Below are 26,774 nucleotides of genomic sequence, written 5' to 3'. Positions count from 1 at the left end.
CCTTCTCCTTCTCCTTCTCCGTCTCCTTCTCCTTCTTCTCCTCCTTCTCCTTCTCCACCGCCATCTTTATGATATCATCTCTGTCTTTAAGATGGTTTTCCAGCCGCCACACCTCCTCCTTAAGAATCAAAAGGTTCCTGTTGGCTCGGAGGATTTCGACATTGTAGATCGTCACAAGTTTCTCCTTCTCCTTGTCCTTCTCCTTGTCCTTGTACTTCTCCTTCTCTTTCTCTTTCTCTTTCTCTTTCTCCTTCTCCTTCTCCTTCTCCTTCTCTTTCTCCTTCTCCTTCTCTTTCTCCTTCTCTTTCTCCTTCTCCTTCTCTTTCTCCTTCTCTTTCTCCTTCTCCTTCTCTTTCTCCTTCTCCTTCTCCTTCTCCTTCTCTTTCTCCTTCTCCTTCTCTTTCTCCTTCTCTTTCTCCTTCTCCTTCTCTTTCTCCTTCTCTTTCTCCTTCTCCTTCTCTTTCTCCTTCTCCTTCTCTTTCTCCTTCTCTTTCTCCTTCTCCTTCTCTTTCTCCTTCTCCTTCTCCTTCTCCTTCTCTTTCTCCTTCTCCTTCTCTTTCTCCTTCTCTTTCTCCTTCTCCTTCTCTTTCTCCTTCTCTTTCTCCTTCTCCTTCTCTTTCTCTTTCTCCTTCTCTTTCTCCTTCTCCTTCTCCTTCTCTTTCTCCTTCTCCTTCTCTTTCTCTTTCTCCTTCTCCTTCTCCTTCTCCTTCTCTTTCTCCTTCTCCTTCTCTTTCTCCAGATAGGCCCTGAGGCGAGCGCGCCGTTTCTTCACCTCCTTCGCTATGACAACATCTTTCTCTTTCAGCTGGTTTTCCAGCTGCTCCACCTTCTCCGTCAGGGCCTGGATCTCATTCTCCTTCTCGGTCTCGGTCTCAATCTCCTTCCTCTTCTCCTTCTCCTTCTCCTTCTCTTTCTCCTTGTCTTTCTCCTTCTCTTTCTCCTTCTCTTTCTCCTTCTCCACCGCCATCTTTATGAACTCATCTCTGTCTTGAACCTGGTCTTGCAGCTGCCACACCTCATCCTTAAGAGCATTAATCCTCCTGTAGGCTGTGAGGAGTTCGTCATTGAGGATCTTCAGAATATCTGGTTTCTCCATGGTTCACCACAGAGAGTAGATGTATCTTTTGAAGAAGCTGTTGGATGAGTTGATGCACTGTTTTCCGAAGAAGTTTCTGCTCTTGTCTGGAACTTGAAGTCAAAAGGCTTTATGTCTGCAGGTGACAGGATGAAATAGTGTGTAAGATTTAGGTGAATTTGATCAATCAAACATTCAATATAAAACAATTGACACAGATAGAGAGACACACGCAGAGAGAAGGAGAGAGAGGGAGAGAGACAGACTGGCTGGTTTAAGCGAGAGATTGAGATTGAGAAAGAGAGAGAGAGAGAGAGAGAGAGAGTGAGAGAGAGAGAGAGAGAGAGAGAGAGAGAGAGAGAGAGAGAGAGAGAGACTCCCCTCCTGCTACGTGTGTATCTGGTTGCCATGGAAACTCAACTGAATGCAACTGCTGTCTCCTCACTGGGAAGAGAGAAATCTAAACTCTGAGTGCACCACTCAAACAACTATAATTCAGAAACTATAAGTCCTCTCTGTGAAATAAAGACATCGGGAGAATTCCAAGACTTTGCCGGACACACAGATATATTTGAAATTTGTGAGAGTAAAAAAATGGGACAGTGTGAGCAAGTTATGCAAGTTGATGCTCCTTCCAGAAAAGTTCTCTCTGAAATAACATTAGACCCAATAGAGAGGGATTGTTTTTTTTCCTTAAAGGAGCTACACACCTCATGTAATGTGCTCCTAGCATTAACTTAAGCTTCCGTCAACTTGTCCTTCAAAACATTCAAACTACACATTAACCTAAAAATCACCAGTAAATTTTTTGGGGAAATAAAACTTCCCTCATCAATCACCATGGCACCAAGCCCCTTTGATTTGAATTTGAATCTGAATTTGATTTGCAGTGATGGAAGCTGTTTTTTTTTTACTTTATCTTAAATACTAAAGTTAAACACCAAGGTTAATCTTCCCAATGTTACAAAACACATCGTTTGGTAGAATAAGATGTGAAATGGGAACATTTCCTGGTGCTACAGGTGTTTTGTCCACAATGCCTCGCTCTGCCTGGCCTCGGCAACCTAACGCTACTTAGCATCACGTTAACACATATCACTCATTAAGATAAGCAGCAGAAAACACAAAAGAAGCCAGCAACAATATTTTCACATTTGTCATAAAAGCAACAGAAAAGCGCACATTATCAACATGTAACAGCAGAAGCTTCATATTATACAGTGGTTTAATTTCAAACTTGAATAATGAGCCTGAATTGTATTGGTTAGCATGCTGGGTAAATACAGAGAGAGGGTGAGACATGACTTACCTCAGTCAAGTTCAGAGTGCAATAGCAGCTGTCTTAAAATTTAACAGTATTTAAAGCAATCAACAGCCAATCAGAGGTCTCCTATCAAAATACCAACTTTGATGCTGTTCATCAAAGCATCAAAGGAGGTATTGAGAGAGTGTCCCTGTCAATCAAAATAATCTTCTATTTCAAATCTTAGCATCTGGTTGCTATGGTGATATAACCACCTACTGATGAGGAAGTTTTGCGATCATTTATTTCTGTAAATAAAAACAGGACGTTTCATTTTGGTGGACTTTTAATTGCGTCATTCTTGCAGCATCTGATCTTTAATTTTTTGAATGGCTCCTGTCTTATCACGTTCTTGTCTTAGTATTTATATATATATATATATACATATTATATATATATATATATACAATATATATTTACATATATGTTTATATACATTAACATATGCATGTAATAAATGAAACAAAATACATTGTTCATTTCGTCGTGTAACTCTTAGCCGCAGTATTTCATCACAAACGAACATGTGAACATTATACAACCCAGGATATTTCCAAACAAAATTCAGACTTAAATAGTTTAAATTTATTTTACCAAGAGGTTCATGTCACACTGTATGGAGAATATTTAAGATGAGACGATTTTCTACAACCACAAATTCCATTGCACAAGTGTTTTGCAGCAGAAAATACCTTCATAGGTGTCTATGGATGAGAGTAATACAACTCAGAGCTCAAACAAAACCTAAAGAGATCACGGAGACGGATGACCAATTACAATACATATGATTAACTGGATATGAAATGACTTCTACAAGAGGATATGACATTTTGATCATTTTGCGCAGCCCTAGTTTTCATTGAAATGCTTGTTCTCTCACATGAAAATACTTTGTTCTTTAAAATGCACAACAATGTTTGTCAGTAGGACTTCCTGATATCTTCCTCAACGATGAATGGACACACATTCTGTTCATCCACCGACTGCCCTACCTTACACATGGCATGACAGTATGATTTTGAAGGTCGGATTTCAAAAACATCTCAGAGTTAATTTTTACTGTTTTAGATTCTTAGTACTGGAGATTCTTAACATCTTTCTGTCTAAAGTTGATTTTAGGTCTATTTAAGAAGACGTGTACTGTTTGTAGTGATCTATTAATGCAAAATGCAACAAATTGGTAGCTAACATGGTCTATCAATGAGGCCTAACTGGTTTGACCGCTATAGAGGCTGTTGGAATATTTGTTTGGTTAATCTTTATAGTTATTTCTAGTTTCTTGGTAGTTGTTTGTTCTGCCTTAAAAGATATAAAACAAGCACGACGATTTCCATGACTTTTATATGACGACAAGAAATAGCAAATAACGATTCAAAGGGAGCAAACAACATGGAACCTCGAACAAACACAGGAGAAATGATACATGTAAAATGATTTAGAACAGTCAATTATATTAATGATTAGATAATAAGATATAACAAATACGATTCTTAGTTTCAAAATGTACTCAAAGGAGAGACGTTTAAATGTACAAGAGTATTGACATTGACAAATGTGACAACTGAAACAATAACATTTGTATTGGAAGCTATCAAATCTGCACCATCAGCAAATGTAGTCATCCTTATAAATCCTAAACATCTCATTTAATTCAATTCAAAAATATATCAGGTAGCACTATTTTGACATGTGACCATCAAATACTACAAATTGCAGCACTGACTGAGCTTTCTCATAGGTTTGACCCAATAGTTAAGTCTCTGGGCTTCAGAAGAGAGTTTCCCTTTAAGTGCCACAATAAGAATCCTTTTCCAACAGGTTGGACATCTCCATCCACGACAGGTCCCACTGCACCTCCGTCACATCCAACTTGGTGGCAGGAAGCACCCCTGCTGGAACTTCCTGTTTGGAAACAGGCCAGCAGCTCCAAGTGCAGAACTTCTGGTACCTTCAAGAAAATACAACAGGCAGTGAATCATTTACTTCACCACCTGTTGGGCTTGTCGTTCATGCAGTAGAAAGTAGGAAGTCAAGACGGATGAAAATTTTATAAATACTAACCTGTAGTGACAAACGAGCCAAACAGTCAAAGGAATGACGATCAGAAGTAGAACCCCACATGAAGCAATGATCCATTTCCAGGAACCTGATCAAGACGACATAATACTTGTTTAAATAAATAAAACTGTTATAATAACAACAACAATTGGATTTCCAATCAACTTGGCAGACAGATGTAGTAAGTGTCAGGAAAGGGCCCACTGTATTTTGGTATTAAGCTGATCCAGTCATTTTTTAACTCTTTCTTTAACATTGTGCTTTTAAAACGTTTTCCTAGGGAATAATTCTTGGACCTTAATGAAAAAAATCTGCCGTATGTAGAGGACTGATATCTATGAGTGTGTGAAATTTGGTGCAGCTTGATTGTATTTAAGGGGACTGCTGGGCCTTGTTGAATATGCGCTCTACTGAGTCCCATTGTAGTTTCTTTCATCTCATTAGATCCTGAGGGATCTTCCTGATGAAATTAGACCTTGATGAAGAGACAGAGCAGGAGGAGAACCAGACAACCAAAAGGCTTCACTCAATAATGGAAAATGTGTTGATTAATATTGAGTATTTCCTCCAAAACAAGTAGATGTATATGAATAAGAAAAATACCAGTGGAGGCTGGAGTCTCCTCTGATGTGAAGTTTCCTAAAAGAAACAACAGTTGATATGTGACACTGATCCACTTCTATAGAACACACAGCAGAGTGATGATGTTCAGCTGACCTCTGTCCGGTCTCACTGATAACCAGCTCTCTGGACTCTGCAGCTGTCTGTCGTGGGACGCACACCTGTAGAAGCCTTCATCTTCCCGTGTCACATTCTTAAGAGTCATCTTTATGACTCGGTCTGAACCGGACGAACTGTTAGAGTCAATCAATGCTCCGTTTTTAAAGAAGCTGGTTTGTTTGTGTTTGCCGCTCTGATGCTGATAACACAAGGTGACATCGTCATCCGTAAACACAGGGGAGGCTTGGGTCTTCAGAATTATGTCGCCATCTGTGGAAGAAAAATAGAAGGCAAGATTGAACTCCTACTTCTTTTAGCCCCTAAGGATGCTGAATTTTTGCGGGCGCAAACATTCAGCATCCTTAGGGGCTAAGCCCCCCCTTTCTTTCAATCCTAGAAACGCCCCTGGTCCCACCCTCACTAAACTCTCGCAATTAACCCAGACAGGCAGAGCCTCGATTAGCAGAGGACACGGGGGACGAGTCCCATCGCTCAGCGGGGCCACGTCACCCCACATGCACCGTCACAGGCCGGTAGAGGGAGAAGAGCTCTGCAGGTTGGTTCTGTAGGTAAAGTTTCGCACCAAGAATATTTAAGGTTGCATTTTTAGGTCAGTATCAGAATAGTTCTTACACAAGCAGTGGATGTTCTCAACCTGCCTGTTTGGAAGGGGCTGTTTGGGCCGGTGCTGATGCTGGTTGCACGTTATCTTGCTGAAATTGAGAAAGAAAGAATGACCTGCAGGAATTGAGCTGTGGCAAGAAAAGTCCGACGAACACAAAGAGCAGTTCACCTGTTTACTCAACGTTCAGTGAATCTCAAACTGGAGTATCAGTTTTCATAAAGTAACAAACACAATCTTCAGACACAAGTTTTCAAAATAAAAGCTCTGTAATTCAGCTCGATATAAAGTATTTTAGCAACAAAATTAAGAATGTGCTTTTATTTTGTGGACAAATTGCTTAAGATAATGATTCTGTGAATGGTGTCGCCATGAGGGAGATCAGCATCTGCGACACACACGAACGCTCAGGTCAGTTTGATGTTGTTAATTAAAAAAAATTCATAATTATCAAAAGGATCTGGCAGAGCAGAAGATAAGTTCATCTCGGTCCACAGACTGAGGCACGCTGCCCAAGCCCCTCTGACCGCAAGGCGCTGTTTATACTGTTTATACTGAACCTACTGTGTCAAAACTGCACATGTCAAGTGTGAAGCCTAAGACACGTGTTCCAAATACACACAGACTTCTGGAATCATCAGCTGAATACAATTGGAGTCGAAATTATATATTTTACTATCAGCTCTGGAAATCCAGAACAGAAAAGTTGAACCTCTGCACTAAAAAAAATACCCAGGGCTGTTTCAGCAGATACTGAGAATCACCGCCCCAGGTTGTATTAGCTGCTGTTTGCCTCCCACACTGAGCAGCATTCAGTTGTGGTGTACTTTATAGACAGGGCATGCGAGTGCAATAGACAAAGGTCAAGCTATTTCATTAAAAACATCTCCTCCTCCTCCACAGGCCACTGGGAGCGCTGCCAAGAGCGAGCGAGTGGAATCCCTCCGACACAATCAGGGCAGGAGGGACAGCGGAGTTACAGCGTCCATATGCATGGCCACATTCATACGTCAGGGGCTGCATTATGACCGATGGACAAAGAAATGCGCTGAAGGCAGGGGTGGACTGGGACAAAAATTCAGCCCTGGCATTGTCTGTCCAGACCAGCCCACTACATTATCAGCGGACACCACATAGAAGTCCACAAATCTCGCGGCGTCTTCTCTCATGCATACTACTGTTACCACCTAGCTCAAAGATGGCAACAAGAAGGGAGGCCACACACAAACCTCTCATGCCAAAAGTAAATGTTTTTAACTCCAAATCAAGATAGCTCTAACTACATAGTGGGATGTGTCAAATATGTTACGCGTCAGTGGTGTTAACAGTGTTTGGATGTGTGAAAATAAGGTGTGATGTATGTTGTAAGGTGCAGAAGCAAAGAAAAACAAAGGCTGAGGGCCCCATGCCCCTGGAAGCAGCCTTTAGATCTGCAGCTGAAGCCCAGCCCAAAAGGGCAGGCCCAGGGTGACGCCCCTGCCAGCTCTACCTTTGTCTGGAAAACAACTCCTCAGGCTCTCACATGTCAAGTGGTCAACCTGAGAAGGACATGGATACATTATAATGTCTCTAATCATCACAAATTAAGTATGATTTCATAAAACATAAAACATGATAAACTCACCAGACTAGAGGAGACTCAACAGACAAACTTTGGTACAGTGAAGGCAGAGAGTGGAGGCAGACAGAGAGCAAGTCCTCGAACATGGACAGAGGGCGAACAACTCCTCAGGCTCTCACATGTCAAGTGGTCAACCTGAGAAGGACATGGATACATTATAATGTCTGAAAAATAAAGAAAATGTTTTCCTCTGTCCTGAACCTAGAGTTGAGAACTTTTTGGATGTGTGTTTCTTTTAAAACCTTTTGAAAATTATTATAATAATGAAGTATGAATTTATACATAAAAAATACATGATAAACTTACAATTCTAACAGTGGTCCCAAATGTCCACATATAAAACAAAGGGAGAACGACTCCTCAAATATATCACAACAACCTGTAATAATTGATAATTTAGTGTACATGATCACACCATTAAGGATCAACACATAACTCTCATCTCTATTTACAGCTCAGAAAGTTTACTGATGCTATGGCAACAGTAAACGACGTTAGTAGCTCTTAGCTAGCTTAGCTAAATCATCTGAACAATAATAACCCATAATATCACAATTCGGCATATTAAAACCAAATCAAAAACGTTTTCTACTCTGTTTTGGACATGTCTAAAAAATGTAGCCTAGCCAGCGCCAGGCCAACGTTACTTAACATGTCTGCCTCCACTCGCTCATCATTGTCGAGTCCTCCTCGCTCGTCTCCCGGCGCACCTGCTGCTGCTGGGCTGGTGAACGGCACCAAATAGGTCTGTCAGTTTGGCACATTTAGCAACCTCCACCTCCAGAGACTTAGGCTTTTTTTCCCGATGCTTCTCAGCGCCACCCGGGCGTTTTTTACTCTTATTATCCATTTTAAGTTTCTGTCTCAGCAGCAGCCCGTCCCGCGACTCCCCCCCCAAAATGGAATGAGGTCCCGCCCCACCTTGGTTTGTGTTGTGATTGACAGCACTGTCAGGGCTCTCTGAGCCTGTCAGCCCATGACTGATTGACAATGACAAACAATAGACCAATAATATGTGTCGATACTGGCAACACACTGCTAGCCCTCTGTAGCCAATCTGTGTGTGTGTGTGTGTGTATGTGTATGTGTATGTGTATGTGTATGTGTGTGTGTGTGTGTGTGTGTGTGTGTGTGTGTGTGTGTGTGTGTGTGTGTGTGTGTGTGTGTGTGTGTGTGTGTGTGTGTGTGTGTGTTACAGGCCTGCGTAGGTCAGTCACCTGTGAAGACCAGCATCATTTACCCCTGATCCAGCGCGGAGAAATGCGCTCCCTGAGCCACAGGGATGAGCCAGCCCCACGCCACTACGCTAGGACACCAGTGGATGCAGGAGCTGGGTCAGGCTGTTGTGTTGGCAGGACTTCAACCACCTGGTCGTTGCACAAAATTAAATTAAATTAAATTAGATTAAATATGAAAAAATTAAATTATATTAAATTAAATTAATTAAGTTTAAAAAACATCCTGCGCAGAAGCCCACTGCGCATATTCTGCGCAGAAGACCACTGCGCACATTCTGCGCAGAAGACCATTGCGCAGGAATTGCGCGCATTTTGGGGGGGCCAATTTGAAATCTCGCCTAGGGTGCCAACATTGCCACGGCCGGCCCTACGCATTTATAATATGTAAAGTCACTTATTTATTTTGGGTGATTTCGGTCCCTGGTAATCTGATCTCATTTGACTAGTATCGACTTTTTTTAATGTTATTATTGATTCAAATGATTCAACTATTGAATAGCCATTACCTCAGTTCCTCATGTGACCTCTGGGGCGCAGCAACACAGCGCAGCAGCGTCCAGACTCTGTCAGCATCCCGGAGCAGTAGAAGAAGAAGCCCGTCGCTGAGCTCGGGCTTTGATCTCAGTTCCTACCTTGAAACCAGTCAGTTCAGCCAACGAAGTGACGCTCCCATCTGCGATGTTTAACTCGCCAGTCGGTTCCTCCACAGCCACAGACACGCCGGAGCTGCAATGAAGGTGCGTCTTTCCTCTTTGCGTTACCTCCGCTCCTCTTTGAGCTCTGCTTAGCCTGTAGCTAGCAGCTAACATTAGCTGTGCATTGCCGAGCATCTCGTCGCTGTGTCGGGAGCTGCCGTCTGCTAATTGTCCAAACAGCCCCTCTGACAGCTGTCAGCCAGCTTCCACCTCACACGGTTGTTAAGCATGAATTGAGTTGAGATATTTTTTCTTAAAGAATTTGCTCAGATGTTATTTGATGCTGTTTTGCAACGTTAACGTTCCACAGTTTCGATAAACACTCTAACGATGCATCGCGCTTTGTGTGATAGTGTTGTGGCAGCTGGGATGAGCCTCGTCCTCCTGCCTGCATCTAGTTTTCTGTTTATTAAACTACCAGTGTCTGTCATCTCGTCTATAATGAACACTCGTATGTTGTTTCTATTCAAAGAGCTGGACTTGTTTCTGTGGTCACCATTTGTTAACATGTTGTTGTCCGTGTCCTTTCAGTATCTAAAGCGTCACCAAGATTCATGTGAACATAGCAAATACTCAAGTCAAGGTGTTCTATGACTTGTCAGGCAGGGGCCTCGTCCTTGTGGGCTTCATGCTGTGGTCTGCTGAATGAGGTCATGGGTACAGGGGCCGTCCGAGGCCAGCAGCCGGGGTTTGGGGCCGGTGCTGGACCCTTCAGATTCGCACCCAGTGCGGGATACTCCACATACCCGCCCACCAGCTCAGGGAATCCCAATCCTGTATGCAAGGCCTGTGGCCAGGCCTTCTCGGTCTTCAGGAGGAAGGTAGGTGCTTGGATGATCTGTGCCAGTAGAAACTAATTGATCTGCTGACTTAATGAGATTGAAACAGCTGCATGTGTGGAAGCAGATGAAGATATTAAATAAATACTTAGGAGTATGAATTACTTACTGTGTTTGGCTGTTTGAAGCTGAGCAATCCAATTTTTGCAGAGTAGATTAAGTGCATGCTTTTATGTATGTCTACATTTGTAATGCTTCCTGGCCAGTGGACCTAAAACCAGGGCTGAAGTTAGTCTGTGATAAATCCCTCTCTTTTGGAATATATCCCTGAATTTTGTAAATTTTAAAGCTCTGTGGAGCTCAAATTAATTTAGCTAAGTTATTTGAATTCACACCCAGAGGCGACACATTGTTGTTGCAATCACTGTGCCATACTAGAGACAGATGGACAACATACTGGTTCTGTAATATCGTCTTCACTGATGATCCAGTGGCTCAGAGGTCTCATTCTGTCTGAACCTTATGCTGCATTCCATCATCGTGCCAGTCTAATCCCATGTCTTGCATTTATTACTATTTGATGTTTGTCACATAAAAGAAATGCGCTGCCTCCTGTTTCTGTGCCTGGAGAGGTAAAGCAGATGTGAAGGATTGAAAAATGCAGGAAAGGTCTACTGGCATAGATATTCCAGTCAATATTTTAGACTGTTTTCTTACTTATTCTATAATGTCACAGGTCAGTGAAAATAAATAATGTATATATAAAAATGAAGGCTAGATACACTTGTTAATGTTTGATGTATCCTGATGATGACAGGGATTTTTGGCCGTAATGCGTCGTAGAAAATGCAAAAATCTCCTCATTTACATCATCTTGGTTCCTCTCTCTGTTTTTTTCCTAGTATATTTGCTGTGACTGCAGGAAGAGCTTCTGCTCGCTGTGCTCCGTGCTTCAGGAGAATCTACGCATTTGTGCCACATGCCATTTGCTGAAAGCCACAGCCTTTCAGCGCCCTCGGCTCATGCGTCTGCGAGTAAAAGACCTGCGGCAGTACTTGCTGCTGCGCAACATCCCCATCGATACCTGCAGGGAAAAGGATGACTTGGTGGACTTGGTGCTCTGTCATCAAGGCATTGAGGAGGAGGACCCTGACACAGGCAGCTTGCACTCACGTTCCCTGTATACCCCTTCTACCACACAATCTGCCTCTGAGCTGTCCGCTTTTGTCACGTCTCAGGAGGAACCGCTCAGCAGGAGTGATAGCTCTGATACAAACCAGGTCAGGACCAACTCATAACCTAATTCTGCAGATATTAAGAGTCCTTGAATTGATGGCCTAATGCACTGTTTGTTGAGCTGCTATAAATGAATTATATGGGAAGCACTTAACTTCACTATAGACAATTCGGTTTCGTTAGCCAACCAATTGGAAACTGAGTTGGATGCTAGAAAGCAGAGAGGCAAACGGTAAAAAAGAGAACAAGAAGTTCTGCAACTGGCAATAAAAGGGGAGCTTGTCGCCAAGCAGCCAGGATCCACTATAAATACTTGTACTTGGCCTGCTTAGGGAGCAGTAAGCTTTTCTATGAATGGAAGGAAAGACGCATTGTTCCTCCTCGGGTATCAATGGGCTGGCTGAAGAGTGTCTAATCCTAATCCTTAGTTAACTGGCTTGTCCTGTGCATGTATTACATTCTAATGGTTGTTGCTGTTGTGTCGCAGGACGTAGGTGACGCGACGTCTGTGTCTCTCCTCAACGTGGATCCCAGTGAACACACCCCTGAGGTGATCATATTTTTATTGATGATTTTGAAATCATTTTTATGGGACAGACACATTTAATTTCTGTTGCTGAATGTTCATTTGCAAGAAAGGGCTGAAAATGAGATACTAATGCTAAGAATCTTTTGGCTGGATCTGTAACCACTTTCTCCCCGGTAGCAAAAACTGCAGTGTGTGCGAAATGCAGAACTGAAAATACTTATTTTTTTTACATAAAAGCATTAATAGAATAAACATTCTCAAATGTTCAGGTTAAAATCCTGAATCTTTTCATGTACAAATAGTGTTTTGTTGGTTTTCTGGTGCTTCAGGTGAGTCCTCAGACGCGGCGTCGGGCCAGAGCGTCACTCTCGGACATTTCAAGCTTGAGGGACATAGAGGGGCTGTCCGTCAGGCAGCTGAAGGAGATCCTGGCAAGGAACTTTGTCAACTACTCAGGGTGCTGTGAGAAGTGGGAGCTGGTGGAGCGCGTCAGCAGACTGTACAGAGAGACGGAGAAGAACAGGAAATCATGTGGGTACTATGAACCGTGAATAAATATTGTGTTTAGAGTTGACACTGATTTCTTATTTATAAGTTGATATCTATGAAAAAAGCATGGCCTTATCTATTTTAGTATGTATGAAGCCAAGTAGAAAACAGATTGATATAAATATTGACCCCTACTGTGTTCTTTCTGTGCACTTGTTGATTATCTGATTTGTGTCTTGCAGTGGAAAAAGACAGCAGTACTGTAACCACAGGTGAGCTGTCACCCATCTGTTTGAAATGTCCTAGATTGTTAACCTCAGAAACCTATTACCTTACTTCTGATGATACTATATCCTGTATGTATTTGGTAGGGGTGTAAAGGTACATGTATTTGTAACGAAAGCTCAAAAGCTGAATATCATTTCAAACGTTCTGTCTGAACCCAGCTCAACCGGGTAGCGTATACACACTCTAATAACAAATGGCATAGGTGTTTGTTTAGCAGCCAATAAGGGGCCTCACTCTTTTGTGAGAACATTGGTTTTCGCTCTACCAAAAACGTACCGAACAGTGATCTCAAAACCGAGGTACATATCAAACTGTGATTTTTGTGTTCCGCTACGCCCCTAGTTAATAATAACAATTATAATACAAAACAAATATGAATAATTTGAATAACCTTCACTGAAGACACAAGCAGAATAATTACAATGAGTTTATTCGCCCAGAATGATGATGAAATGTCTCTCGCTTGCTTTACTCCTCCCACATTAAAGTGGTGGCCTTCCCCCCTCACATCTGCAACGGTGCCATCGGAGGTAAGGCTTATGGATTCCTTGCCACCGTTGCCATGGTCACACTTAACCATTTCATGGTCCGCCTGTCCATAGTGTGAGCAGTGTCTGTACCACATCTGTGTTTGTTGTGAACCTGTTCTCATTCATTTTACACCCCCTCCCCCCCCTTTCTTTTTAAATCCCTACATGTGCCCCTCCCTCCCTGTGGAATGGCATTTCCTGTGAAGGCTGTTTTTATTGAAAATGAATTTTTCACTTATCCCACTGAAGAACTTTAATTTAAACGTTTTAGCTAAGCAATGCTCCTTGAACATTAATCCACCATGGGGTCGCTCCCATAAGGTCACGTGTTCAATGTGTGAAGCTAATTATACTGAGCGCTGCAGTGTGTTAGCCCGGTACCTTCACTCTCTTACCAGCACGTCTCCAGCGATAAAGGCTGTGTGGTTGTCATAGGAACATCTTGACACATAACCAGAGCAGACGTTGACATTTTACCGGTGATTGAGAGCGTGACTTCACCAAGATGAGTGGATTTGTCAAGCTGCTGCTCCTTGCCCCTCCACAGTGCATGAAATGTCCCGGTAATTCTTCAGTGTGTTCACAGCAGTTTCTCAACATTTGCCGTCACCGCTCTCTGTCCCTTGTAGACGGCGTGAAGGGTCCACTGACGACCCAGGACGACAACCTCTGCAGGATCTGCATGGACGCATCTATCGACTGTGTTCTTCTGGAGTGCGGTCACATGGTCACCTGCACCAAGTGCGGCAAGAGGATGAGCGAGTGCCCGATCTGCAGGCAGTACGTTGTGAGGGCCGTGCACGTCTTCAAGTCCTAATGCACCGCAGCTCCGACTGAGACTCTACCTTGACTCAACCATGCAGCTCACAACCTTTGAATCCCCAAAAGACTCATTTTGTGGATGTCTCATGTTTGTATTCACATTATTTGCACATTAAGAGAAATGTGTTTTTATTAAGAACTTGACTCTTTGCTTTCGCCAGTGGACAGAGCGTAGGCTCATAACCTCTTGTGACTCGTTCCTCAAGTAAACATATCTATAATCTGTGCTCATTCCTAAGTGTCAGTTTTGCTTTTCTTACAATTTTTCAACACAAAGAATGTGTGGCCCTCGGCCACGTGCAGCCACGTTTTAACACAACTCATCACCCTCAGATCAGCCTATAAACTGTAGCTGGCCCTCAACTCTGAGTTTTCTCTAGAGCACTTCTCTTTTACAACTGCTGCAAGGGAATACATATCTTAGTAACACTGAGGACAGACACACAGTGAACCGGAGCACAGGAGGGTTAGTTGCCAAATAATGGGTCCCACCCTCGCGCTTCTCACCCATTGTCTTTTCCCTCGACTGTGTGGGCCAGTGTGTGACTGTTGTTGTTTGAACAGAAAGCACTTTGTTCACTCTGTGTGTGTTGATGCACCACTGCTCACAAACTGCAAACCAGGAGCAGAGGCTGAGGTAGCACGTGTTTTTTAAACCCAGTCATTTTATTCAAGTCAGTGTGAAAAGAGAAGTAGAAATCATTGAGCTTGTGTTTGCTTTTCAAGTTAAACTCTTTTCCAGTCTTTAAATGAGCAGGTGAGGATTCCGATGACTGATGATGATGACGACTTCACATTTCATTAATTTTATTATCTTCACTGATTTGCTTTTAAAAAGATGTTATTTTGATGCATGATATGTTGAAAGGATCATGCAAACTCTTACCATTACAGCAATACAGTAGTTGACCTCCTCCGCCGTCACCTCCTTCCTGTCTCTGCACTTACATGGAGACAGGACACAACAACCGGTGCTAACTCATCCCTTCATCCTTTACCGTTTTCCAGCTGAACTGTGGATGTGAAACTGAATGTTCTTTCTGTCGTCGTTTTGTCGGGAGAGGAATGAAGTGTCTTAAGGCTTTTCAGTTGATTCTCTCTCATGTAGGAGTAATATATTGAACTAACTATTCAAAGATATAGCGTGAGTTAACTGACACCTGTGGTATAGAAAGTATATAGAAATAATGCTAATGTACATTTGCATATATTGACTCATATGAGATGTGTATATATATATATATATATATATATATATTTTTTTTTTTCCATTTGATTTGAAATTGAGTAATCAGAGATTTTGGGATTGAGTTAGTTTATTATTACAGAGTTATGTTTACCTGTCAAGTGGTTTGACGTGTTTAATCTGCATAGGTTTGCTTGAACTATCTGTCCCTCTTGAACCAGAGCATGACAAGAACCCAAACCCCTTCGACGCTGGTCATGTTATATTCCACCATCTTCTCCAGCTGCAGAGCTCTATTTCCTGGTTTTACATTCCCCTGCTCATTTTAGCCGTTCCATCTCTCTACTGTACCCACACAAATTCAAAGTTGCTGCTATAACAGTAAAGATGTCCCCCTACAATCATGAAGAGGAGCAGGTTGCACTTTTAGTTTAGTGAGGGTATATGTGTGCAAGGTTTGTCTTCGTATTTGGGAATGTCAAACTTTTTATTTTGGTAATTAAAGATTCAATAAAAAATTCAGTTTTTGTACGTTCATGCATCACATACACTGTCCCGGCATTATCTTGAAACTTGGCATCCCACTTAACAAAAATATTTTTGGGCAACAATAATCTCAATAAACCTCACCAACATTTTCTGGTTTTAGCATGTGACATTTAAACCATGTCTTTTCAGAGGTTTGAGACAAAACTATTAAAACCTACATCAACATTGTCCAGGGCATTTTACATTTAAGCTATAGCTCAATAGCTATTACCGCCTCCAAGGCCTTAATAGTCCCCTGAAACCGCCTTTAAATTCACTAGATCCTGATTTTCTATTCACACTAACAAATATACCTAAACTTTACAGATTGTTTTCAACAAGATCCCTGGATTATTCTGAGAAATCAAAAATATTGAATAAAGTAAAATGCTCCCTGATTAATTCATTGACTGAAACAAAACATTCTTACAGGTTCTTAACTCACCCACGCCACATCCTTCCACCGAGTTACTTGGTAATACAACACCCTTTGCAGAGGTGATAAGTCAAAAAATTAGGGAACCATTGCTGTGCATGCCTCATAAATTCACAGACATCTCTAAATTTCATAAGCATATATAAATATCAAACTGCAGACTCAATGTTGATACAAATGAGATACTTTAATGCATTTTTAGCACTTCAGTTTTTGGATTTACAAATATAAACATCACATTCACTTGAGGTGATAAGATTACAGCACAACACCCAAAATACACACAACACCTACTGTATGGAGGTTTATTTCACCTTTAAAATGTTTGCAAATGAGTTATTTGCAATGGTCTTATTTAGATACGTATATAGAGCCAGATATGTGGGGTTGACCGCATCACTGAAAATCAGTGTGAGGTGAGTCACTTGTTTACTGTGACTGTCAAATTCTGGGTGCTAAACCCACCAAGTGTGTGCTGCAACAGACTCCAACCCACCCACCCGCAACCCCATAAATTATTTGCAAGCATTATTTGAACCCGCTCTGTGAGACCTCTGTGTCAAATGACTAAATTAATGAATAAATACAAACTGTAATAAAAAAAAGAAACAATAAATTAATGTTGAAATGTTGATGAAAAACCCATCCAACACCAACACTTAACAGTTCATAGAAGTATTTAGGAAACTGAAGACATGAGGGTGTAACAGGAAAATTAAGTTTGTTCTCTTATTCTTGATATACATTCCAAATATTTGGGATGTTATTTGAATGAGCATTTAGTCAGATATTTATTACTGTACATGTTTTTTCTCTCTCTCTCATTCTGATAAATTACACTGATGTCAAATACCGATTTTGGCACAAAGGAGACACATTGCGTTTGAAGGCAAACGGAGGAAGGGGACGTCTCAGTTCACGTCACAGTCTCTCTGTGATATTTAGCTCCTGAGACACTGTAAACTCATGAAATGATGCTCGTATAAAAATACTGGGTTTCCAAATATTTTAAGATTAAAAATAAACAACCCAACGGTCAATTACAAGCAACGTCTTTATAAAAAGTACAATCTCAACACAAATACATGCATGCCGTTTGTACATCCAGTGAATGTATATCACCTTCTAATATGAGTCCATCTCAGGTCTCTGTCCACAAATGTGTCTCTTTGAGTCAAACTGACCCAGAGACTTATCATAGGGATCGGTCTAGAAAACAAAATTGTTCCATTAAGTGCAAAGACAGTTTTTTGATCATTGTTTTTCCGTTGGGAACTAGCTTGTCTTCTGCAGCAGTTTCTCCTCTTTCAGTCTGAACGGCACGCTCACAGACATCTCTGCGATGAACCTTTCGCAGGCCATCTTGGTCACCTGCTTGCAAAAGCGAAGGTCTATCTGACAGATGCTTCCACACCGCTTGAAAAAGTTAAGGGAATGGTCTGTGACGCGGTTACAAACTGAAAAGAAAACGAAGAAAACAAGAGTCAGTCACAAGCCTCATACTTAAAAAGGGATGTGCAAGTTATTCTCGTCTTTTCTTGAGGAGAAAGGTACAACATCTCAAAGAGAATGTACATTATTTAAATAAATTATCTTTGATGCCTCTTAATTTGAAATGTGTCAGCATTTAAAAAACATGTTTTATCAAATCTGAGCCTAAAAAACACAAATGCGAGACAAGTGATATATTATTTCAAAATGTCCAGCAACTAGGTTATGTTTTGAAACCCATCTGTTGATTTGTTTGTCAGCAGGATTAAGACAAAACTACAAATGATGGGACACAGACAAGACAGAGCCTGTTATAATTTTGGGGCAGATCCAGGGTTTTTAGAGGGTGAAACCAATAAGTGTGTGCAATTTGTTGCGGCTTAATTAAATTGAAGGGGACGGTTGGGCGAGTTATACACTCTAATGAGTGCCTTTCAAATACTCACTCTTCTTTCTGGTGTAAGCTCAATTAATGGGTGTTTTTTGATTCTAGGAGTGTCTTTGCTTTGAGCAATGAAGTGCAGCTCACAGCATTCAGGTTATTAAGGGGTTAAAATCAGCTGTGATTTACCTTATCTACTTTCAATTTCTTTCATATAACAACACTCCCTCTGCAGTTGCCACATGAACACTGTGTTCAACAGCGAGGGCACAGCCGGTTTTCTGTTGCTCCTGCCAAAGCAGTTAGTTAGTTTCCCAGGTAGCAAACTATACATTTTTTCACCTTAGGCTGCAATTTAAGCACAATCTTTGGAACAGTATTCTTTTACATGTCTTTTGGAATATAGTTTAAATGTCATGGTAGAAATAGTCCAGATGTAAATATGAGATAAAAGATGGGTTCATTTGATTAATTCCTCGTTATTTCTTTTAAGTTGAGGATTAAGTTACCCTTTTGCTCCAAAATAAAAGCCTTAACACAGGTCAGTGGTTTCATCCAGGAATTTTTAACCTAAAAATTTTTGGTCTGTAATTTGGCTTCATTATTTGTATTATTTATTTATCTGTTGCTGACTCGGTGTTTACTGAGGATGTACCTCCCACAAACTGAACTCTGGGAAAAGCAGAACAACATAAATCTGGATTCCCTAAAAAACTGATGTTGTTGACCGCAAAGGAAAAGCTTGTGGATCATACTCTGTCTGATCTGTATGTTATTTACATCCCAGCAGCTCCTGTAATCGTGCCTGTGTATTCTTAAACTCCCGTTTCTCACCAGACAGGTTGATTTCTGTTAGAGAGTCTCTGGTCGTGGTCCCCGCTGCTGTCAGTAGGTTGACTGACTGGTCGTTGATGTGGTTGCAGTAACTCAGGTCCAGCCTGGACAGCAAAGGCATCTGCCGACTGACGAGACGTAAAGATGTGTCTGTGATGTCCAGCCCCGCCAGCCGCAGGGTCTCAACATTCCGCAACTTGCAGCGGTTATCCAGCTGACCTGTCAGTTAGTCACATACAAATATCACCCATCAGTTTTGGTCAACAGGTGCAGGATAAACTACAAAGATATGTGCAAGGAGTCCCTCACAATATGTTCTGCAGTTAACTTCCTTTTTAAAGTCTTTGGAGAGCAAAGTAAACCACAATGATTAATCCATCACCTACGATTAAGTCCAGCCACTCTCTCATAAACTATTTTGTTACTATATAAGGATTCTAACCCTTACATTATCGAAGGCGTGGCTAAATTAAAGTTGCATCGTTGAACAATTCTATTCAAATCAGTCACAAAACGGGGACAGCAGTGCATTCACACAGTAAAGTTGCACTTGAGCTTTGCCGGCCCTCTGAGTTACCTGGTCTGTTGTCTGTGGGGGGTGACAGGAGGTCCCTCATCTGTGCATCTTTAAGTCCTTCCACCCATTGGACATCCAGGGTGCGCAGCAGAGGGCAGCTGGAGGTGCAGAGCGCAGACACAGCAGCCCAAGAGCAGCCAGACAACTTTAACACGCGCAGACCTGAAAGACACAGCAGCGCTTTAAATTACAGATGCAAAACAAGTGAAACAAAAAATATACTTTTTTGTTGTTAATAGATCAGAAATCACTCAAAGTTGTGTACCTGGCAAACGATTGATAAGCCAGCTTAATTGTTTCTTGGAAATATTTGTCCAGCTGAGGTCCAGGTAAAGTGGCTGTCGGCGGATAACCCCGCTCAGCATGAGGGGAGTGATGGAGGTGCAGCGGTTCAGATCGATCTTTGTCCACAGTCTCTTATCACAACACCTAAACATCAGACACACAGGTTTGTGTTGCATGTTATGTCTTTGTGTTACTCTCTCAAAGCACAGCACCAGAATCAATAAGCTACCATTGCTCCCTCACGCTTAACAAAAGTTAAACATTTTTGCATTATGTGTAGCAATAAAAAAATGTTTGAAATGTAATGTTGAGTATACAAATGTTAACTTGAATTTACCATCTGTTCCATGTCTTGCAAACTCTCATGCAGACACACAGTTCCTGGTGAGTGAGGTAGGGAAAGATCTTCATCCAGATCTCCCGCTGTATGATGTGCATTTTACTGTCTTTAAGAGGCAGTCTGTCGGGAGGCGGACTGATCGGAGGAGGGCGAATGACGTGCCGCTCCATTTGGACACACTTGGGTGGGGAGCGTGGCGGCACCGGGCGGTTGGTCGGCGTGCTCCGGTTGAAACCTAATGGAGTGATCTGACTCGGATAGAAGTGCCGCAGCTCCCAGGGGGTCCCGTTCATCTCTTTGGTCTTGAGGTGTGGCCTCTGATCCCCAAGTTCATTACCGTTGCGGAACAACCTCTTGGGCTCCTCGTTTTCTGTCTCTGGCTCCACCTTGAGGGGTTGGCGGTTCTCGTTCGCCAGGCAGTCCTCCGTCTTCTGGATTTCCTGGTTCAGTGCTTTGCTTAGTTCTCGGCTCAGCTCCCTGTTAGGCAAACGCCGCTTGCGGCGAGCTTTAGGACGCGGCCCTTTTTCCTGTGTCTCACTTCCGCCCTCACTGCTCGGACCTGCCTGTGGAGAGCTGCTGTGAGACTGGTCACTGTCTCCAACAGGCGTTTTAATGCAGGGATTCAAAAGTTCATTCTTTGATTCCCTGTCAGCTCCTTGTTCTTCAGCTTCTCCTAATCGCCGTTTCCTCTCTACGCCAATTCGGAATTGAGGGTCCCTTCCTTCTTCGTCTTCTTCCTCATAAGCGTCTTCGTCCTCCTCTTCTGTTTTGATATGGCGCAGAAGTTTGGAAAAAAAAGGGTCATCTGACTTTTCCTGTTGAACAAAAACAGCATGATTACTTTGGTACAAGTGGAATTACCCACAAACACATTTACTGGGTTTACAAAAAAAGACAGTAAAATAAAATCAGTGATGCTGTGCATAATGCAAACCTTCTTCCTCACACTGAGATCATCCTCATCATCATCATCATCAAACAGCTTCCTCTTCTTCCTCAGTTTGTCCTCAGGCCTGGGCCTGGGCAGGCTGCTGGGAGAGAGTAGTGGTGGCTGTCGGTGTAGAGACTCCTCAGGTCTGTACCTGGGCGTCTCCTCTCTGTCTGTTCTCCTCTTGGCTGCAGAGGACACGTCTCCCTCCTCCTTCACAGGCTTCTGTTCCCTCAGCAGAGAGCCGGGGAGGTTGGAGGCGTACTTGAAGCCTGGGCCCCTTTTTTGCTTCAAAGCCAAAGGGGACAAAATTGCGAGACAACTTTATACCTTTAGCCTATGGCGACAAGATAAGCTGTGCTACAATCCTGAGGTTTAATACACTAATCGCTGAAACCAAAAGTGGTTTCCTGCTTCCGTGCCAAACACAGTCACATGTGAAATACTTTCACAAACTAGAAAAGTATAAACAGGAAGTGGCAAACTAAAACACTAAAAACACACATACTACATCAACTCTTTTAAACTGTATGAATTGCCAAATCCAAGGAAATCTGTATAACTAATTGTCTTGTGACTGAAATACTTCCTGAACACACTGTTACTTAATATTAACACTCTGACTCACACACATTTTGCACTCACTTTTCCACTTTTCCCAGCGTGGTTGCATTTGGGACATTCCCAGCAGTTGGGGAGTTCATCGTTCACCACCCCCGACGCGTCGCTCACCTGACAAATCAACGAGGAAACAAGACAGATTGTCAACAAGAACAACGAGTTTTCAAAAGGATTCCTGTGTACAGTTTAACACAAACCGTTGGAGGGAAGTGAAAGCGAACACTGTGATGTGGTGCCTGTTAGGCAGGTCAGCTTAGTTTAACCGCAGCCTAAGTCAAAACACAGACTTCTGCCTCACACATTCAATAGAAAAGGGAAGTAGACTCCTACTTTAGGGTCTTGAATATGGAAATCTAGACGGCTGTAGTGTCTGAATTATATAATATCTAATTTGTTGCATGCTGCAAAACAACTAGACAGTTCATGTTTGATAAACTGGTTTGACCAAGCCGATGCTAGCAACAACCTGTTGTGTTTTTTTAACCCTTTAATAACAGCTGTAAACAGGGTGTGTGCTGCTTTACATTTTGTTAGGCCTTTATCTGAAGAAATGTTTCAGTAAAGAGATACATTCACACGCCCTTTTAAAAGGTAATGAGCTCAACTCTCATTACGTACACGTTTTATCCAGGTATAATTAGTCAAGTCCTCAAACATGATATTGTCATACCTGAACCATAAAAACCACTGAGTCACATAAACCTGATGAGTGTTCAGAGTTGTGTAAACAAAACTATTTCCATTTACCTTCAGTGACTACAGTCCTATCCTCTGAGTCACTCACATTACGTTTCTATGAGCTGGCAATACCGTCACACTGCTTTATAACAGATGAGTCGCTATGTGAATGACTTGACGGAGGTGGAGCGTTTCCATTGTTCCCAGCCTGACCCTCCATACCTTGAGGCAGTTAGGGTGGACGATCTCGTTGCAGATGGAGCACTCCATCAACATAAAGTTGAACTTGTCCTCCTCTTCCTCTAGTGTGTCCTCCTTGCCGGCCTCTTTACACACTACACACACGGCCGTGTGAGGCAGGACGGGCTGTATGAATTAAGAACAGACAAAAATAGTAGGAATAAATACATTTAAAAAGGTTCAGTATGTAGGCTTTAGGTTAAAGGGATCTATTGGCAGATAATTAATATAAAATAATCCTTGTGATGTTTTCACTAGTGTGTAATTATCTAAATTGTATTATTATTATTACAAATTGTTATATTTCCCCTAGAAGGGGCCCTTTAAATACTTTATATTTACACCAGGAGCGTGTATACAATTCATGAAACTCTCCTCAGACCTATTATTGAAAAATCAGGTGAATGCTTAAACACTATAAATATTTCTATTAATCTACAACTCTCCTACTACTGACTTACCGCAATGCATTGTCTCATAATGCAGGACTGCTTCATGCGCCCCGGCCCTCCGAACTTCTTCATGTCTTTGCAGAAGTGACACTCTCCACACTCGGTCCGCAAACATGCCTCGCACTTTCGGCAGCGCGTCCTCCTGCGCCTGGCGCCGGACGAGCTGCGGTTGGACGGCAGCTTAACGGCTGACGTCGTCCCCATCTTGGGCTTTGGCCGGTTGGCTGCCCGCTGCTGGAAGACAAATAGAGAGACTAAAAGTGAGATTAAGGTGAGAAAGTTCAGAGCCTTTCTCTCCGTGGAGGGGGGACAAATTTGTGCCGTCTCATCCTTTGTGACAAGGATCGTTCAGCAAGATAATGCAACATGCCAAGTCAGCTTATATGTATTGAGCTACTGAGGCAGAAATTGTTTTGGGTCATATTAGCCAGTCCAACAAATACTAAGGTAGAAATATCTGTCAGGCTCAAACAATCATTTGGATTTTTGATTAATATTATTACATTTTCAATTAACACTTCATTCAAAGACAGAAATTCTCCGTTTATAAAGATATAAATCAGCAAATAACAGAAAATTGTTACCTATAACAAACAAGTTCGAATTATTTCAAAACAAAACAAAATAAATACGATTGGCAAATCATTTTTAGTTGATCAGGTAATCAATTAACAAATTAGTTAAGCTGTAAATATTAATATCTAAAACGGCAAAGAACGAAACGATGGAGGAATCTATCAGATGTCAACCTGTCCCTCGGCTGCCGCTTCTTGAGCTCTGACACTCTGTGAGAATCACGCCCATGTACTGTATGTGTGACTCATGGGAGTAAATGAAAGAGAAGGTAACATTATGATTAAACTCTTAAAAATGTGCAAGGGAGAAGATGCAGCAGCCCCCCCCCCCACCCACACACACACATACATGCACACAAACACACAGCACCTAGCTTTTTGAATCAATGACCCCAAATTCAAATATGTGATTTTCTCACATTTATTTTTAGTCTCTTTCCTGTTGCCATGGTAGGATTGTGCAGCACATTGAAAACAAGACGAATCATAGAACATTACATGGGTTCTTGTTCTAGCCGGAGAGGTTACCGTGGCAACACATTTGCCTTGCTGGTGGCAACTGTTTGAACAGATGAGTGCAAGAAAGTGTCATCTATTAATATAAACTACTCGTAGTATCTACACACAACCCACACACTACTCATTAAGTGGCTATAGGAGCAGTTATCATTGTTCAAATGTATGATACACAAGTATTAAAAATAACCTTCAAGAGCATGTTGATTTAATTTGTGCATAGCAATGCTGGAGAGCTACCGGCAGGTTGAACAGGTATAACACTGTGGAGAGAGAACAAGACATTCCATCAAGCCTAATGATGATATGCTCTTAAATGTTATGTGGGGGGAAAAAACGCCTTCTCAGCAGGACATTAATGTTTCCCTGATTTAGTCAGAACAAGTTCTTTCATGTTTACCCAACAAACTGTTCTTCTTAGCTCCTCAGGAGGGTTTCGTAAGAGAGGTTTAAGGAAAACAATAACTTTAGATTGTGGAGTTTGTTTACAACAGAATATTTTTCTCAAAAACAATATGCTGGTCTTGGCCTGATGATGCTGATTTAGCATTTAATCAAAACACAAAGGCAGATTTCCATAAATCCATCTGACTACCATGGAAATATAGAAGTGACACGGGTGACATCACAAAAAGAACTGCTGCTGCTTCTGTGACTGTCAACATCAGAAACTGCTTATTAAGTCCAGCTGCCTCATGATTTTGCTGTTGTCTTACAACTGTTTTCTTAACAGAAAACCGGAGATCAGGTTTGAAGCGCTTCTGTGTCTGAGGAACTAAGTGCAGGTTCCTTCCACTCCCTGAACAATCTCTGACCTCTACCTGGCTACTTTATGAGTAGCTGATAGTAAGTGAGGCTACAAACAAATGGAGCCAGCCCGGGCCCACTGTGCAGAGCATGATCCCCAAAGCAACTATCACCTGACCCGTCTTTACTGTAACTCTCTGCAGTACTATGTCAGGAATTTGGGATTGGTTTCTGAGGCCTGAGAACAAAAACATGGCCTATATTCTGAGCACAGTCTTCTGACTCCGGCTTCAACGTGGATTTCAGTGTGTGTGTGGGGTGGGGTGGGGAGTCACAAGGCTCACATCATCTGCTGCTCATGTACAGTGGGGTCCTTGACACAGATAAAAAAAAGTGTCTCTCCAACAATGTGTCACAACGGAAGTGGTCAAAACAACCCTCTGTCTGTGATGAGGAACCGTTAATGGCTGGTGTGGGTATAAACATTGTGTAAGCACAAGGAGCTGGCTCTCATGTCAACACTTCTCATGTTTCTCCTGAATAGTACAGGCCAAGTGACCAGTGGAGGCTTTTGCAATATCCCATAAAAGGTATTTTCGAAACCAATCATGCCGTGGACCCCAATACAGATGGATCTGATATTATACAAGTTAGTCCTATAGGAGTGGGACCTCTGGACAGAAACAACAGCAACATGTGGACAAAAAACATGAAAAACATGTGGAACACAAACTGTTCAAACCAAACAAATCATACTTTTTTGCCGGGGTCACTGGGACCCAGTTTGGGAACCCAACAGAAAGTAGAGCCACTTCATTGTTCCAGCTCCCCATCCCCCTCCTCAGCCCCTGCTCCCACAACATGTAGCCCAAAGCCTTCTTAAAGACACAGAGTGGTGGGGCAACTTTAACAAGTGTGAGGACACTGATCGCCAACAAAATGCTTTCCCCAGGAAGAGATGTGGGGGGACGGGGGCAAATCACAGCTTCGGCTAGCATGGGCTGTGTTAGCCGTGCAGCTAGCAGGAGGTCAGTGAGGCTCTGTGCACGGACAGGAGTCTGTGAAGTTCAGGGCATGGAGGTGCTCAGAGATGGTCACTACAGAAATGGGTCAGTTGCGGTGAAGCATGACAGATGGTGTCCGAGGAGGAGGAGAGGACGCGGCGTGTTTTGAGCGCTATCAGCTCTGATGACTAGCTCAATTTAACCCCGTGTTATCTATGTTAAATGTCCAGCTAGCATTTCCTCTCCGGAACCGGGCTAACGTTTATAAAACAGCGTTCCCCTCCTTCCCTCCACGCGACCACAACACAAGAAGGGGCAGCGGGTTGATAGCCGCACGATAACCTGAAGCCAGTGAGGGAGAAAACACGCCATTCAGCTCCCACACGGAGCTTTCAGCCCCACGGCACATCGCGAAAACAGCACAGGCAGCGCAGAGAGGTGACGGTATGAAATCTAGGAGCTCTGACCTGCTCGGACTCTGAATCATATTCCTCATCGTCTCCGCTCAATGACAAGGCCATGGCTCCTCTGTCTCATCGTTTGTGGACGGCACAGAAAACTAACATGGCTGAACGCAGCTCCGCCCTCCCCGCTCCTCACGGGCAGCTGCTAGCTCATGTTGCTAGCTGTGTGCACCGTGCTGCGTTCACTGACAGCGGGAAACACTACCTTCATGCTCACCTAATCCACTCCCATCATCTAAGACACATGTGGTTCTTTGACACAAAAATAGCTATTACACCTACATAGCATGTTTTTGGGCATAGCAAACATAAGAGTACAATATAAGGTTGATGCACATTAGTGTATTACAACACTAAAGCGTTGTAATAAACTAAATTACGTATTTACGTGTGTTATAAATGCAGCATCGATGCAACCGGAAATGAAGAGGAGCAGGTAAAACAAGATGATTCACCCTTACACATGTGTGTTGGCTTCTGCTCGG

General features: G+C 42.5%; 3 protein-coding genes across 8 annotated transcripts; 1 reads left to right on the top strand and 2 right to left on the bottom strand.

Moving 5' to 3' along the window:
- Nucleotides 1-3,729: 3,729 nt before the first annotated feature.
- On the bottom strand, nucleotides 3,730-7,523 carry LOC128437818 (uncharacterized). Of its 2 annotated transcripts, XM_053420095.1 has the most exons (6): nucleotides 7,403-7,522; nucleotides 5,790-5,869; nucleotides 5,154-5,426; nucleotides 5,040-5,075; nucleotides 4,440-4,524; nucleotides 3,730-4,326 (listed from the first exon to the last, which is right to left on the bottom strand). In XM_053420095.1, exons 1-6 carry the CDS (start codon nucleotides 7,483-7,485, stop codon nucleotides 4,164-4,166), a joined length of 720 nt encoding a protein of 239 aa, XP_053276070.1. In that variant the 5' UTR covers nucleotides 7,486-7,522; the 3' UTR covers nucleotides 3,730-4,163. The 2 variants fall into 2 exon arrangements, with proteins under 2 accessions (XP_053276070.1, XP_053276071.1); XM_053420096.1 differs by lacking the exon at nucleotides 5,040-5,075 and having other exon boundaries at nucleotides 7,403-7,523.
- A 1,681-nt stretch (nucleotides 7,524-9,204) lies between these two features.
- On the top strand, nucleotides 9,205-15,735 carry rnf34a (ring finger protein 34a). Of its 4 annotated transcripts, none has more exons than XM_053420092.1 (7): nucleotides 9,205-9,374; nucleotides 9,935-10,153; nucleotides 11,014-11,391; nucleotides 11,835-11,897; nucleotides 12,206-12,407; nucleotides 12,608-12,637; nucleotides 13,813-15,735. In XM_053420092.1, the coding sequence occupies exons 1-7, from the start codon at nucleotides 9,369-9,371 to the stop codon at nucleotides 13,998-14,000; spliced, it is 1,086 nt and encodes a 361-aa protein (XP_053276067.1). In that variant the 5' UTR covers nucleotides 9,205-9,368; the 3' UTR covers nucleotides 14,001-15,735. The 4 variants fall into 4 exon arrangements, with proteins under 4 accessions (XP_053276067.1, XP_053276065.1, XP_053276068.1 ...); XM_053420090.1 differs by having other exon boundaries at nucleotides 9,864-10,153; XM_053420093.1 differs by lacking the exon at nucleotides 13,813-15,735 and adding an exon at nucleotides 13,142-13,800 and having other exon boundaries at nucleotides 9,864-10,153.
- Nucleotides 15,736-16,323: 588 nt separating this feature from the next.
- Nucleotides 16,324-26,407, bottom strand: kdm2ba (lysine (K)-specific demethylase 2Ba). Of its 2 annotated transcripts, none has more exons than XM_053420089.1 (10): nucleotides 26,293-26,407; nucleotides 22,993-23,217; nucleotides 22,514-22,657; nucleotides 21,638-21,724; nucleotides 20,999-21,280; nucleotides 20,062-20,879; nucleotides 19,705-19,868; nucleotides 19,440-19,601; nucleotides 18,863-19,081; nucleotides 16,324-17,612 (listed from the first exon to the last, which is right to left on the bottom strand). In XM_053420089.1, the coding sequence occupies exons 1-10, from the start codon at nucleotides 26,344-26,346 to the stop codon at nucleotides 17,431-17,433; spliced, it is 2,337 nt and encodes a 778-aa protein (XP_053276064.1). In that variant the 5' UTR covers nucleotides 26,347-26,407; the 3' UTR covers nucleotides 16,324-17,430. The 2 variants fall into 2 exon arrangements, with proteins under 2 accessions (XP_053276064.1, XP_053276063.1); XM_053420088.1 differs by having other exon boundaries at nucleotides 20,999-21,289; nucleotides 26,293-26,406.
- Nucleotides 26,408-26,774: the final 367 nt, after the last annotated feature.

This window comes from Pleuronectes platessa, chromosome 4 (assembly GCF_947347685.1).
Source record: "Pleuronectes platessa chromosome 4, fPlePla1.1, whole genome shotgun sequence".
NCBI lineage: Eukaryota > Metazoa > Chordata > Actinopteri > Pleuronectiformes > Pleuronectidae > Pleuronectes > Pleuronectes platessa.
This window is presented reverse-complemented; position numbering and strand designations above follow the sequence as displayed.

Bases quoted from the DNA above. Each gene is read 5' to 3' on its own strand.
- LOC128437818 (XM_053420095.1), bottom strand. From the start codon at position 7,485: ATGTTCGAGGACTTGCTCTCTGTCTGCCTCCACTCTCTGCCTTCACTG. The intron at 5,870-7,402 runs GTGAGTTTATCA...TCTCAATTTCAG, and splicing joins GTTGAGTCTCCTCTAGTCTG to CAAGATAACGTGCAACCAGC. The intron at 5,427-5,789 runs GTAAGAACTATT...TTTCTTCCACAG, and splicing joins TGAGAACATCCACTGCTTGT to ATGGCGACATAATTCTGAAG.
- rnf34a (XM_053420090.1), top strand. From the start codon at position 9,923: ATGACTTGTCAGGCAGGGGCCTCGTCCTTGTGGGCTTCATGCTGTGGT. The intron at 11,898-12,205 runs GTGATCATATTT...CTGGTGCTTCAG, and splicing joins CCAGTGAACACACCCCTGAG to GTGAGTCCTCAGACGCGGCG. The intron at 12,638-13,812 runs GTGAGCTGTCAC...TGTCCCTTGTAG, and splicing joins CAGCAGTACTGTAACCACAG to ACGGCGTGAAGGGTCCACTG.
- kdm2ba (XM_053420088.1), bottom strand. From the start codon at position 26,346: ATGGCCTTGTCATTGAGCGGAGACGATGAGGAATATGATTCAGAGTCC. The intron at 21,725-22,513 runs GTATGGAGGGTC...TTGATTTGTCAG, and splicing joins TCCACCCTAACTGCCTCAAG to GTGAGCGACGCGTCGGGGGT. The intron at 20,880-20,998 runs GTTTGCATTATG...TTTGTTCAACAG, and splicing joins ATCTCAGTGTGAGGAAGAAG to GAAAAGTCAGATGACCCTTT.